Source organism: Patagioenas fasciata, chromosome 9, assembly GCF_037038585.1.
Source record: "Patagioenas fasciata isolate bPatFas1 chromosome 9, bPatFas1.hap1, whole genome shotgun sequence".
In the NCBI taxonomy this organism is placed as follows: Eukaryota; Metazoa; Chordata; class Aves; order Columbiformes; family Columbidae; genus Patagioenas; species Patagioenas fasciata.
In genome coordinates, this window is record NC_092528.1 from 31,295,741 (window position 1) to 31,310,496 (window position 14,756).

Below are 14,756 nucleotides of genomic sequence, written 5' to 3' on the forward strand. Positions count from 1 at the left end.
TTAGAGGGTTCATGTTTAACCTCTAATCCTGAGTGCATAAAGACATAATCATTTGGCATTAATTAAAGGATCTGTTAAAATACAACTGTAAAGTTCAGCAGCTCAAGAGCTATCAGAAAGCTGCGTTAAAGTATCTACTAACCTTTTCTAACGGACATTCAGTAGAACATCCTGTCAGTCAAGTTCATCAATGTTATAAACATCATTCAGCAAAACATGAGGAGCTGAAGTATTGGTGGACTTGATCTAAAAGGGAAGATAAAACTCTCCCCAAAACCCAAACCTGGCAGTGAAGTGCCATCAGCCGGTTTTGTGGAGGGATCAGCAGAACTGCCCCCGGTGGGAGCTGCTCGGTTCCTCACTGCCAAGGACCGGCTGCTCTGCAATTCGCTCTCGCTGCGGCACCGCAGACCCCGGGGGGCCGGGGCCGGGCGGCGGGGCCGGGGCCGCAGCCGCAGTTTCCTCGAGTGCGGCTCCGTCTGCCCCGGGGCCTCCGCCGCCCGCCGAGCCCAGCCGAGCCGACCCGAGCCGTGCCCAACAGAGCTGAGCCGAGCCGAGCCCAGGCGGCTGCGGGGCTCACGGGCGGGCAGCGCATCGGGCGGGCAGCGCATCGGGCGGGCAGCGCATCGGGCGGGCAGCGCATCGGGCGGGCAGCGCATCGGGCGGGCAGCGCATCGGGCGGCCCCTTCCGCGCCCCCACCAGCGCGGCGCAGCTCCCGGGAGGAGGAGCCGGCGGCAGCGGGACCCTCCGGGCCGCCCGGCGTTCCCCGAAGGAGCGGCCCCGCCGGGAACAGCGGCCGCCAGCGCGGCTCGACGGGAGCTGCCCGGGGTGCGCGGGTACCGCAGGTACCGCAGGTTGGGACGGGAGGGCGAGGCCGCTGCCCCGGGCACACCCGGCCAGGTGCCGGCGCGGCCGCGGCCCCGCTCCGGGCGCGGGGGGAGACGGGCGGGCGGGAGGCGGTGCCGCCCGGGGCAGGGGAAGCGCTGCGGGGGGTCCGCGGAGCTGACGGGGGTGCAGCGGGACCCAGGGAGCGCTGCGGGCAGCCCGGGGAAGCGCTCAGGGGTCCCGGGGAAGCGCTGCGGGTCCCGGCGCCGCTCCCGCCGCACGGCGGCTCAGCGCTCGGCCTTTGAAATTAGTTAATTTTGCTTGGAATAATTACTGGCAAGAAAGGAGCTGACGTGTTCCTTCCCGAGGATAAATTACAAGCAGATTTATACACGCTCTGCATAACTGGAGTCGTGATGTAACGATAGCCAAATGCTGCATTTTCCACCTTCGCTTCCTGCAAAATTAAAACTTTACCTGTAAGCAAGAATCCACGGGACACACTGCACTAAGAGGAAGAAATTGTGAAGCTGTTTCTTTAAAGCAGCAAACATTTTCGACCATTGCACAGCTCTAAAAACTGGGAAGAAAAACAACAGGTTTGAGTCTGTTTTCTGGATCTTTTTTTTTTTTTTCCAAGTTAAAAATTCTTCTTGTGCTTGTAGCCTAAAACTGAGCAACCCGACAGGGATGCCCCTCTCAGCGCCTGTGCTGTGTTCTCCCTGCAGGACTCGCTGGCTGTCACCGCGCGGATGGCAGCGTAGCCGTCCCTGCAGGATGGCGGGGACGCGCGGGGGCCCAGCGCGCTGCCTGGCGACCCTGCTGGCCCTCTGCCTGGCTGCCCCCCCCGCTGCCACCGCCTGTCCCCGGCTCTGCGCCTGCTACGTCCCCACCGAGGTGCACTGCACGTTCCGGTACTTCACCGCCGTCCCGCCGCACATCCCTCCGGACGTGGAGCGCATCAATCTGGGGTATGTTCGACAGCAAGGTTTTAAACCTTCCGACCACTTACCTTTCAACGCTTTACAGAGCCATAATTAAGAGTTTCCAGATTTAGGGCTAAAAACTAACCCAAGCAATAAATACATCTTAAGAGCTTAATGTTCTGCAGTATTCAGAAGGGTTGCAATCACAGCTAGCAAAGCCTTAGGCTGCCAGCACCAAGGGGAAATTTTGGGGAGGTATCACAGGGCATGTAAGAAGTTCAAGAAGTTCTGAATTTCCATGAATTCTTTTATATTACCCAAACATTTTGCATCTGTAACATGAAACTCGGCAGGAGTCTGAAGTAGAATTCTGTTTGGGAAAAGATAGTTCAGAGCTCAGACAGTGGGCTGGAAAACTAGTGTGTGTATTAAAATCCCCAGAGACTTGGCTGTGACTTTAAAAGTCACACAATGCCAGTATCTCCGCTTTTATCTGTCAAGTTTATGGGAGTGCATGTAAAATTAAAGATGCACAGCTGGAAAGGGCGGACATGGAGCAGAGCGAGACACCGCAGAACCCACCTGCACCACAGCCCCACGCAGCCATCGTCACCGGGTCCTGCGGGGATGTCACGGCCAGTGCCGGTCACCAGGTCCTGGGGGTACATTACAGCCAGTGCCGGTCACCGGGTCCTGGGGGGACATTACAGCCAGTGCTGGTCACCGGGTCCTGGGGGGATGTCACAGCCAGTGCCGGTCACCAGGTCCTGGGGGAACGTCACAGCCAGTGCCGGTCACCAGGTCCTGGGGGAACGTAACAGCCAGTGCCGGTCACCAGGTCCTGGGCGAACGTCACCGCCGGTGCCCATGGGTCTCAGCAGAGCAGGGCAGCTCCGGTGCCAGCCGTGCCAGGAGCCCTCGCTGAAGGGAGCCCCCGCTGCAGGGAGCCCCTCGTGTCGCCAGCCGCTGCCATCACAAGCTCCTGCTCTTTGCGCTGAGCCCCAAACCAGCCTTCCTGTCTGCACATTTGCTGTTATTTCCCATGTCCACCCAGAACAGTCTTCAGAAAGCTGCCCTGCAAAAGTAACCAGGTGTGCTAACATGAAGGAGTGACTTGAAATGTCCTGGTAGCAACCAGCAGTGCTGCCCCCCTTTCTGCGTCCCCCAGAGCTGCTATTTTGCTGTGGTTTACCGGTTGTTCCGGGCGCGGTGCAGCCTGACGAGCCGGGCGGGTGTCTGCTCCAGGTACAACCGATTGCTGCAGCTCACGGAAACGGATTTTTCCGGCCTGGAGAAACTGGAGCTACTGATGCTGCACAGCAACGAGATAACTACAATCCCCGATAGAGTGTTCAGTGATCTATATTCCTTACAGGTAAGAATTAAATGACTTAATTTTTGTTATGACTTTAAACAATCTACATTAATACTGAAAATGGAACCAGACCAGTGGTCTGCAGCACTTTGTTTTCCTGTTCCTTATTGTATCCATACGAAAGACGAGGGCTGCCACCGTTTATGGTCAGGTTCTGCTTACCCTTTCCCGAGTGTGGTTTATCTGGGGTTTGTTGAGTGAGATCTAAGCACTGCTTTACTTTTTTGACCACTGCATCACGTAAATGCGACTGCAGAAGTGCCGCCCTGAGGACCGCTGGAACCAGAAAGCATCCTGCTAGTCCTGCACCTAACGTTACATTTAGAGAGAATTCCTCCCGCTAAGGTTTTTCCCCATCAGTCGCGTTACTGGTCTGTTGAAGCACCTTCACTTCACAGAGTAACCATCAGTCAAAATCTGTGAGGAGCCTTAGAACAACGTAACACAGGTTAATATTATGCGCTTCTTACTTCTTCATCAACAGGTGTTAAAAATGAGTTATAACAAGGTCAGAGTACTTCAGCAGGATGTTTTTTATGGTCTAAAGAGCTTGGTACGGTTGCATATGGACCACAACAAAGTTGAATTTGTAAATCCCAACGTTTTCTATGGACTCACATCGCTGAGGCTGGTCCACTTGGAAGGAAATCTACTCAAGCAGCTTCATCCAGATACTTTTGTCACCTTGCGCTATAGCCAGATATTTAAGATGTCCTTGGTGAAGCACATCTATTTGTCTGACAACGTGCTGACCTCCCTGCCACACGAGATGTTCTCCTACCTGCCCGAGCTGGAGAGCATTTACCTGCACGGGAACCCCTGGTCCTGTGACTGCCGCCTTCAGCGCTTGGCGCAGTGGGCCCAACAGAGAGCAGGTGAGCTCACGGTTTGGATTGTGCGGTTCAGTCCCGTTACAGCACCTTGTTCTTTCTGGTAAAGGTAATGGCCCTTTCTTTATTCTCCCAGGAACGACTGGAAGACAGGATTTTTGTAGGCGCATGCAATCAGAATAAACAGATCAATATCATTCAGTTTCCTAGATTAAATGACTCTCACGCTCTTAACCCATTCCCAAGCGCAGCTTTCCTTAACGGAGCTTTTTCCTTGGCCAGCGCAAAGCTCCTGTGCACCAGGAGAACCCAGAGGGGATACGACTCTGATTCTTACGTAAGTGCAAGAGCGAAGGCCACGTTGTCCTCAGTTCTTCCAAAAAGAAATAGGCAGGACCCACGGAGGTTCCGTGTGGCACCCTGGGCAGAGGGCGCACGCCCCGGGGCGGTGGCACCGCGCTGTGACAGCCTGGCCCTGGGTGGGAGAGCCCTGCGTGTCCCCGGACAGCAGGACATGGGCCACACAGGCGGCTTCAGCGGGGCATCTCGCAGCTTGTCTGAGGTTAGTTCAGGATAAACTTCGTTAATATTCGAGAGAATAACGTGCTGGTATCTGTATATCTTTATTAATACTAGAAACCCTATCACAAAAGTTTACTGCATTTTTCTTCCCTTCAGATGTTATAAAGTGCAAAAAGGACAGAAGTTCTGGTGCTCAGCAGTGCCCAGTTTGTGCCAGTCCCAAAAATCAGAAGGGGAAGAGCTTGGCGGCCGTTCCTGCCGCGGGGCTGGCCTGCGGGAAGCCAGCCATACACGGCTCCCTCAAATCCAGGAACCTCACCCTGCCTGGCGATGGGGACGCCAGTGCCGTGTCCCCCAAGGACTTCGTGGCTCCGCTGGGATCCGTGGTTTTGAACATGACCGACCAAGCGGGCAGCCGAGGCAACTTGGTTTGCGACATCCAAAGACCTAAAGAACTGTCTCCCATCTCACTGGACAGAGATGGCAACAGCACAGTGCTCAGAGCATCATTCTCAGCGGCTCTGGTGTGCGGCATTGACTACGAACAGATCCAGCAGCTCTGGGGCATCCTGGCACTGTACAGTAGTTCTCCCTTAAAGCTGGAAAGGACTGTCCTGGCACGTAACATGCCTTCTTACAAATATAAGCAAATCCACTCCGAAAAAGATGAGCTTTTTACCAATATAGAGGCTGAACTGAGAGCTGAACCATCTTGGTTGATGCAGAGCCAAGTGTCATTACAGCTGGACAGGACAGCAACCACGCTCAGCACTTTGCACATCCAGTACTTCACGGATGCTCAGATTATTTTGCCCAGTGCTGACAAAAAGCCGTTAAGAAATAACTGGACCATCATCTCCAGGGACAACCAAACACAAACGGAGCACACGGTCTTAGTCGGGGGCACTGTCCAACTGGAGTGCCGAGCAACTGGAGACCCGGCCCCTGCAGTCGAGTGGATATTGGCTGATGGAAGCAAAGTCAGAGCTCCTCACGTCAGCGAGGATGGAAGAATCATGGTAGTTGAGACTGGAACACTCACGTTACGGATGGCTGACACTTTTGACACTGGGCTTTATCACTGCATAGGCACAAACGGCAATGACGCAGATGCTCTCACCTTCAGAATTACTGTGGTTGATCCTGACGTGGAACACAGCAGCGTCAACGGAGCCCACGTTTCTGCGTCAGTTGGCAGCACACTCGACCTTCCCTGCACATCCACCGCCGTTCCTGATGCTGCTGTTAGCTGGGTTTTACCTGAGCATGAGATTCTCCATCATTCTGTAAGAAACAAACATGTTTTTGACAACGGTACCCTGAGAATTCAAGGGGTGACAGAGCGAGACGGTGGCTACTACAGATGTGTGGCAGCCAACCAGTACGGTGTCGATCTCCTGGTTCTGCAAGTGCTGGTTCGAGAGGATGAAACCGCTCTGCAGACAAAGCGCGTGGCTGCGGGAGAACGGGACGAGGGCGACGGCTCCGGCGACGCGGTGCTGGCCCCTGCCGTGACTCAGAACCACCCTGCGGCTGCTCCGGAGGCCTCGGCAGCTCGCGAGGAATCTGCTGCCGCATCCAGGGGCTGGGTGGCACCGAGCGCGCAGCAAAGGAGCAGCTACGGGAGAACGGCTTACCGGCTCTACCGGGACAGAAGCGGCCGGCGGTTCAGAGGCCACAGAAGACAGTTCGGTTCCTCGGCCAGGAGAGTCGATCCGCAGCGCTGGGCAGCCCTTCTGGAAAAAACAAAGAGGAACTCGACTTTGGTAGAAAAACAAGGAGAAGTTGCAACGAAGCCACCTGTTGAAGTCCGTAAGCTCTCAGAAGCACCTGGGGATGAGGAGGGAGCATCTGGTGATGTCCTGTCTCCGGAAGAAGAATTCATGATCCCGGTATCAGCGAGAGCCACCGCACCGGCCGCGGGGAGGGTGACGGGACGTGTGGCGGCTGGGCTGAGCACGGGCAGCACCCCTGCCAGGAAAACCTCCCCCCGGGGGACAGGGACCGTGACTCCCCTGCCCTCGCCTTCCCCCCTGACCGAGCCAGCTGGCAGCAGAGGGCCACAAACACACCTCGACCCCACGGTTACAAACCCATGGGAAAGATCTGATTTAAGTCCAATGTCAGCAAACGGTATAAAACAATCCACTGCACCAAATGGAGCAAGCAGAACATCCACACTCCTCCCTGCTGCACAAAGCTTGGTGTATTCTGAGGAAAGTAATAACCGGCATTTAAAATCTGTATCTATGGCACCTGAGACAGACATCACCAGCAAGTCTGTGTTTTCCCAGAGCACAGTGGATGAGCTACGTGGTTTTACTGAGTCTGTTGATAAGATTTCCACCAAAACAGATCAGATATCTGTAGTGAGTGTCAGTGAACCAAGTCTGGGATTTGGTCGCAGTTATGTCCACAGTGCTCAGAAGCGAGTAACTCCTGAGCCGCCCTTGGCCTCAACCGTCATTACTCATCAGCAAATTCAGGATACGCGGGATGTCACAACTCGTACACCCCAGACCCACCAGCGACATGGAAAACGAAGGAAAATGTCTGGTAGGAGACGACTTGTTAGACCAGGACGTATCCCAGGTATGAAAGAGCACAAATACAGTTTTGGGAGGCCAGGATCTGTGAGAGGAAATACAGCTGTGGCTGCAGATGTTCAACTGAATATGGAATATGTATCAAGTTTCCCAGCCTTAGATAACGTAAGCAGCTCCATCCACCAGTTTGGCCCAGAAGCACCTCTGTCCTCCCCCTCTGCCCTGGACGTGCCCTGGGAGCAGCCACCCGGTGCTCGTCACCGCACGGCACTGCCCAGGGGAGAGGAAAGGGAAGCCAGGGCAAGGCAAACAGCCCCTGTGCCCGTTGTGCCTTTGGTGACAGAGGACACCCAAGATGCTCCTCAGTGGAAGTCGGAGCCCAGTGCTCCATTTCAAATGAGTACTGATAGAGTCCCACCTTTCAGCATCAGCTCGCCAACCACGGCAACCCACGCCGCTCATGTTGCTACGGAAATGCCCCAGACCATAGGTACTACAGCATCTCCTGCCCTTCAATCAGTCTCACCCAGCACTAAACCTAGAACCTCACAAAAAAATTCCCCAAGAGGAAAAATGACTTGGGAGCATCGCTTTGGAAATGGTGCACAACAAAAGGTTACAAAGCTCCCAAAACCATGGACAGAGGCGTTTCCATCAACAGAGGTTCCGACCATGCTTCCCGAAACTATGGCAGCGTCTTCTATGTCCAAAACATCTCCTTTGCACTCGGTGCCTGTTTCAACAGCTGCGAACCACAGCAGTGCTCATTATGGCAATGGTAAGCCAGATCTCCCCACTGCAAAGCCGCAGTCTCTCTCTAGTCCTGCGACTACTGCAGCCCAAGACATGGCTGTAATGAATGTGAAGCCAGCAGTTACACCTATTATTGCTCCTCAAACTGACACCAAAATCACCAAAAGTAAAGTGCTCCGAGTGGGAAGAAAAAGAGGTCAGAGAAGGAAGAGGCCCCCGAAAACACCTGCTCTGCCAAGCGTGCCCGGTGGCCGGAGCATTGCCATGGTCCCTGCTGTGCCTGCAGCCACAGCTGTCACCACAGCACCTGCACCACGGGCTGTGCCCACAGCCACGGTCACCACAGCAGCTGCACCATGGACTGTGCCCACAGCCACGGTCACCACAGCACCTGCACCACGGGCTGTGCCCACAGCCACGGTCACCACAGCACCTGCACCACGGACTGTGCCCACAGCCACGGTCACCACAGCAGCCGCACCACGGGCTGTGCCCACAGCCACGGTCACCACAGCAGTTGCACCATGGACTGTGCCCACAGCCACGGTCACCACAGCACCTGCACCACGGACTGTGCCCACAGCCACAGCTGTCACCACAGCAGCCGCACCACGGACTGTACCCACAGCCACAGCTGTCACCACAGCAGCCGCACCACGGACTGTGCCCACAGCCACGGTCACCACAGCAGCCGCACCACGGACTGTGCCCACAGCCACGGTCACCACAGCAGCCGCACCACGGGCTGTGCCCACAGCCACGGTCACCACAGCAGTTGCACCATGGACTGTGCCCACAGCCACGGTCACCACAGCAGTTGCACCATGGACTGTGGCCAGCAGCCCCATGGCTGCACAGCCTTCCCCTGGGAGTGTAACCACTGCCTTGGGGACAGCAACGCCAGCACCGAGGGTCCCCAACACCCCTGCGGCTCCTGAGCCCCTGCCCACAGCAGCCACGAGGACATCGGCCACCCCGGTCACACGGAGGGACACCCACGTCACCACCCAACCCTCAGCCGCGTCACCGCCTGATGGCCATGTCACTCAGAGCCCCACCAGCGCAACCCAAGCCCCCCTGCTGCATTCAGAGCCTCCGGGGACCATGAGCACAGGGCCTGCCCCGCTCTGGGCAGCGTCTGGGTCAGACCCGGCTCGGCACAGCGCAGCCACCGCAGCCACAGGTGACACGTCACACCGGAAAACGGCACAGAGGGATTTCCAAGACAACCACATCACAGAGCCCACGTTCCCAGCAGGAACCCAGTCAGGTACCAGAGCTCCTGCGGCATCCAGGGACATCCCCCCTCCCCATGGCCAGCGTCTCCCCCCACTGCCAGCCCTGGTGGCACCGGGGCCACCTGCACCTGCTGCCAGAGCCACCTTGTCCCTGGGGGGCAAAACCCCGTTCTGGCAGGAGCCCTCTGCCAAAGTCAGAGGGAGGGGTGACACGCCAGCTGTCACACCAACCGCGCTGAAGCCATCGCAGATCGCGACCCCGCGAGCTCCTGCGTGGGGATGGCACAGGGACAGCGACGGTTCTGCCAAAGGCTGGGCTGGAAAGAGACGAGATCAAGGAGCCACCACCAGCACTGCCCCAGGCTGGGACTCTTCCAGCAGGAATCCTTCTGCAAAGCCCCGAATCGCTGGAGGAGCGTTGGCCGCTTTCACCGTGCTCGCCGATTCCGACGCTTTTCTTCCCTGTGAAGCTACCGGTAACCCCCGCCCAACAATCCAGTGGACCAAGATACCGTCAGGTAAGCTCCATAAACCTCTCTGGAATTTACCTTCTGTTCCAGTCTGGGAGTTTGGCAGGTGGTTTTTGAGCCAAGCTCAAGTATTGCTCTATTTGAGAGTACCAAGAAGTATCAGAAGTTAATCAGAAAAGATGAACTTTGAAACAGTGAAAAAGAAAGACATCGCAGCACATCTGCTGGAGTGTCTCACTACTAATTATGAAACAATTCTTTAGGGAAAAAATAAAAAAGAAATACATCTATACAAGTGTATTTAACTATCATTCTGTGCGTACTGTGAGAAGATTTCAGTGTTTATTGTATGTTACCTGCTATTTCAGAACAGTAAGGCACAAGGAAAATCCACCTGTGTCAACAGACCATCAAATCTAGTTAAAGCCACGCCAAAATACTTTTGAATATGCAAAGCCCCATCTGCTTTATCCAAACTTGGTCGCTACTGCAGACTAAGACTTGTTCTTATTTTAAAACCTTGTCACTGTATATGCAGACACTGTTATTTTGGTTATCACCGGTGTCTCGGTAAGCGGGCAAGGTAGCGCGGGACAGGGCGGGTGCTTCGGGTGAGCGGAGGCCGGTTCTGACGTGCTGCGCTGTGCCCGCAGGGACGGACGCCGCGGGGAGCCGCGGCGAGGGCCGCTGGACCGTGTTTGCCAACGGCACGCTGGCCATCGCGCGGGCGGGCCTGGGCGACCGCGGGCAGTACCTGTGCACGGCGGGCAGCCCGCTGGGCACCGCGCGGCTGCTGGCCACGCTGGCCGTGCTGGCCTACCCGCCACGCATCGCCGGCGCCCGGCGGCTCCTCACCGCGCGGCCCGGCCAGCGCCTGGCCCTTCGCTGCCCGGCGGAGGGCAGGCCCCCCCCCAGCATCTCCTGGCTGCTGGCAAACCAAACCCACCTCTCCGGCTCCTCCCCGGGAAACAGCAAAGCGCACGTGGAACCAGACGGCACGCTGGTTATCGAGGAGGTCACCGTTTACGACAGGGGCCTCTACACGTGCACGGCGAAGAACCCGGCGGGCAGCGACGCGCTGGCTGTGAAGCTGCAGGTCGTTGCGGCACCTCCCGCTATTCTGGAAGAGAAGAGACAACGTGTTGAAGGGGCAATGGGGGAAAACCTGAAACTCCCCTGCAGCGTGCAAGGGACCCCGCAGCCCACGGTGCACTGGGTGCTCTCTGACGGCACGGTGGTGAAGCCCCTGCAGTTAGTGAAGGCCAGGCTGTTCCTGTTCGCCAACGGGACCCTCCACATCAGCAACGTGGGCCCGGCTGACAGCGGGAATTACGAGTGCATCGCCACGAGCTCCACCGGCTCGGAGAGGAGGGTGGTGAACCTCGTGGTGGAACACAGGGCCATGCTCCCAAGAATAGCCACTGCCTCGCAGGAAGTGACGCAGCTGAATTTTGGGGATAAGCTGCTTCTGAACTGCACGGCAACCGGGGAGCCCAGGCCCAGGATCATCTGGCGGCTGCCCTCCAAGGCCCTGGCGGACCAGTTCCACAGGTACCAGTCTTTTTTTATCCCCACCCCCTTGAAACTTCAGACGCTGTTTTCTCTGGTGTTCATATATGCCTGTTACAGCACTGAAACAATACCTTGTGAACTACATTCACTTTTAAACGTTTTAAAGTGGTGAAACATCCGTGGTGACAGCTCATTATTATACGCCTAATGACAGACCACATCAGTTGTCGTAAGCAGGTGAGGTCTTACCAAAATAGACACAAGTCTTATCTGAATTAGGGAAATTGATGTTAATCACACATTGGCTGGAGATTTGTGAAGCAGGACTTGGGAGGAAGAGGCTTCTGTAGCCTCTGCCGAGCCCCAGTAACCGGTCACCTTCGCGCGGGGAGCGTCAGCCCAGCTCGGCTGCTCCCCGCGGACTGGGGGACGCGCAGGTCCCTGCCTGGTGCCGGCTGGTGCCGGTGGCCTTGGGGACAGCACGGGCAGCAGGGCCAGCCACGTGCCGGGGCAATGGCATGGGGTGTCTGCCAGAGAAGCGCGAGCAGAGGAGCAGGAGGATGAGGGACGCGAGGTTCACCAGGCTCGGTTGTTCACAGCCTGGCTTTCAGGTGGCACAGGCGGCACCGTGCAGCTTCGGCACCCCCCGTGCAGCCAGGGAGTACCTGCACACCCCTGTGGCGACAAAACCAGCCACCGCACCGGGTTATAGCCCGCTGGGCTGGCGGGTGATGCGGACACGGCGCCTTTGGGGAGAAAAAGACACTTTCTGTGTCGTGCCATTAATCCTGTCAGTCACCTTCAGTGCTCTGCATTCACCTCCAGCATTTTCTTCCCTAATTCTTTTCCTCTTTCTCCCACGACAGAATGGGAAGTCGAATCCGCGTCTACCCCAATGGATCCTTGGTTATCGAGGCGGTCACTGAAAAGGATGCAGGGGACTATTTGTGTGTCGCAAGAAACAAAATTGGAGATGATCTGATACTGATGAAGGTCAGCATCACCATGAAGCCAGCCAAGATTGACCAGAAACAGTATTTCAGGAAACTGGTGCCCTACGGAAAAGATTTCCAAGTGGACTGCAAGGCCTCTGGGTCGCCCGCACCAGAGATATCCTGGAGTCTGCCGGACGGGACGGTGATCAACAACGTGATGCTGGCAGACGACAGCGGGCACGGGTCCCGCAGATACATCCTCTTTGACAATGGAACCCTGTATCTCAACAAAGCTGGCGTAGCAGAAGGAGGAGATTACACCTGCTATGCTCAAAACACTCTGGGAAGAGATGAAATGAAGGTACACATCACCGTCATCATGGCAGCCCCCCGGATAAAGCACAACTACAAGATGTACATTAAAGTGAAAGCTGGAGATACGGCACTGCTGGACTGTGAGGCTGTTGGAGAACCCAAGCCAAAAATATTCTGGTTGCTGCCTTCCAGTGACATGATCTCCTCGTCAACAGCCAGACACATCCTGCACGGCAACGGTTCTCTGTCAGTCGGCCACGTCACACCGCTGGATGCCGGGGAGTACATGTGTGTCGCTCGTAATCCTGGAGGGGATGATACAAAATTGTATAAACTGGACGTTGTTGCCAAACCACCTGTCATAAATGGTTTACACATGAACAAAACGATCATGAAGGTGACGGCAGTGAGACATGCAAAGAAACACATTGACTGCAGGGCAGAAGGGACACCCCCCCCTCGGATTACGTGGATCATGCCCGATAATATTTTCCTGACAGCTCCCTATTACGGGAGCAGGATTGCAGTGCACAAAAACGGGACGCTGGAGATCCGGAACATCCGGCCCTCTGACACAGCAGAGTTTATCTGCGTGGCACGTAACGATGCGGGAGAGAGCGTGCTGGTGGTGCAGCTGGAGGTATTAGAAATGCTAAGGCGACCGATGTTTAAAAATCCATTCAATGAAAAAATAATAGCAACACCCGGGAAAACCACCACGTTGAATTGTTCTGCGGATGGAAACCCCCCGCCCGACATCAGCTGGATGTTGCCTAACGGGACGTGGTTTGCCAGGGGCATCAGGACCCCCCGGTTCCTGACTGGCAGCGCCGGTACCCTCACCATCTCCAGCCCCGACCGAGACACGGCCGGGAGGTATCGCTGCGCCGCCAGGAACAAGGTTGGTTACATCGAGAAGCTGATCATCCTGGAGCTTGGCCAGAAGCCCACTATTGTCGCTGGCCCAGAGGGGCCGGTGACGGGCGTTAGCGGGCAGACACTGTCCCTTCACTGCCTGGCCGACGGGCGTCCCAAGCCCAGCACCGCGTGGACTCTGCCGGGGGGACGCGTGCTGGATCGGCCGCAGATCAGCGGCAGGTACACGCTGCTGGAGAACGGCACCTTGCTCGTACGAGACGCCGCCGCGCACGACAGAGGGAATTACGTGTGCGAGGCCCACAACAGCGCCGGGGTCGACTCCGTGACCGTTCCCGTGGCGGTCGCGGCCTCTCCCCCGCGCATCACGCGCCGGCCCCCGCGCACGGTGCGCACGCTGCCGGGGGCGGCGGTTCAGCTCCGCTGCGTGGCACTGGGGACCCCCACCCCACACATCTCCTGGGAGCTGCCCGACCGCTCCGTGCTCTCCGCAGGGCACCCGATCACGGCCCCGGGGCACACGCTGCTGCCCCCGGGGACACTGCTCATCCCCAGCCCCCGGCACCACGATTCTGGCGCCTACATGTGCACAGCAAAGAACCAGCTGGGCAGCGATTTCGCAGTAACGTACCTGCACGTTGTCTGAAACTCGTACAGCACCAGTGGTCGGTAACAAAGGCCACAGCTGCGTTGAGTTCATCCTTGGGATCGGTTTAGTCAAAGGCAGCCGTAGGCATGTAAGTGCCTAAAACACGCACAGTGTTCAGTCTGCAGTGATCCTGCAAAAGAAGAGAGGAAGGACTTGGGAACAGTAGATCAGGCAGCACTACCTGGCAGTGGTCCTGTCAGTGATGAAGGAAGTTTAAATTAGAACAAACTTAGGGCTCTTCTGCTCTGCCAGCAAACACTGAATATCAGATAAAATTACTTCTTGGAAATGTACCTAGAGATCTTCAGTGAAGGATAGACCTTTGCATATTAGTTTAACATTGTCCACGTTGTACGAGTATCATGAGCATGGATCACATAAGCAAGAGTATGTGAGAACCAGAGAGCAGATTTCTGTGATGCAGATTACCTTCTCAATGTTTGACTATTTAGTATTTTTTTAATAAATATTAAATGGTGAAACAAGTAGTGAAGCATTTTCAATAATACAGCTCTGTTTCACAGCCTGGTTTGCAGAACTTTGGGATGGCACATACAGAACAACAGCGCTCTGTGCCAATAAGCTCAGGCCGGGTGTGCTCCAGCACCGCTGGGTGCCGTTCACGAACAGTGTACAGACCGGCTTGGTATCCTGTTCCTATTGTCACAAAAGCTGCTTGTAAAGATTTCTCACTAGAAAACAATTCCATCGGTTGGCATATACATTTAGAATTCTGCTTTCTCAGTTCAGTAGTTGGGTCTAAGAAGCAACCGTCTGTACCGGGGGACGAATACCTTCACAGCGGTAGGAAATGGTTACCTACACATCTTCCACTAATCAATCACGGACTGGACTGGTCAAATAAATCCTTAGAAGATTAAGACATTAACTAAAGCTCAGAGCTCCTTATTTTCTTCCTAAGAGAGAGATTAATATCAGACACCCAGCAGTGAGAGGTATTTGAGCGCCAAGAGCTTTTTCTA

General features: G+C 55.8%; 1 protein-coding gene and 1 long non-coding RNA gene across 4 annotated transcripts in view; one reads left to right on the forward strand and one right to left on the reverse strand.

Moving 5' to 3' along the window:
• The first annotated feature begins 675 nt into the window (after nucleotides 1-675).
• IGSF10 (immunoglobulin superfamily member 10) lies at nucleotides 676-14,667 on the forward strand. Of its 2 annotated transcripts, none has more exons than XM_065844986.2 (7): nucleotides 676-846; nucleotides 1,555-1,797; nucleotides 2,998-3,127; nucleotides 3,612-4,002; nucleotides 4,636-9,534; nucleotides 10,140-11,037; nucleotides 11,865-14,667. In XM_065844986.2, the coding sequence occupies exons 2-7, from the start codon at nucleotides 1,604-1,606 to the stop codon at nucleotides 13,768-13,770; spliced, it is 8,418 nt and encodes a 2,805-aa protein (XP_065701058.1). In that variant the 5' UTR covers nucleotides 676-846; nucleotides 1,555-1,603; the 3' UTR covers nucleotides 13,771-14,667. The 2 variants fall into 2 exon arrangements, with proteins under 2 accessions (XP_065701058.1, XP_065701059.1); XM_065844987.2 differs by lacking the exon at nucleotides 676-846 and adding an exon at nucleotides 893-1,425.
• The window catches only part of LOC136105291 (uncharacterized), a 78,193-nt gene continuing 67,998 nt past the window's right edge, over nucleotides 4,562-14,756 (reverse strand). Inside the window, exons 4-8 of one of the 2 annotated variants that reach the window (XR_010651845.2) lie at nucleotides 13,756-13,903; nucleotides 12,352-12,553; nucleotides 10,433-10,606; nucleotides 6,117-6,215; nucleotides 4,562-5,763 (exon numbers count right to left, since the gene is read on the reverse strand). This is a non-coding gene — a long non-coding RNA (uncharacterized lncRNA). Of the gene's footprint in view, nucleotides 5,764-6,116; nucleotides 6,216-10,432; nucleotides 10,607-11,797; nucleotides 12,554-13,755; nucleotides 13,904-14,756 lie in introns of both variants that reach the window. The other variant, XR_011740571.1, reaches the window with a different exon arrangement.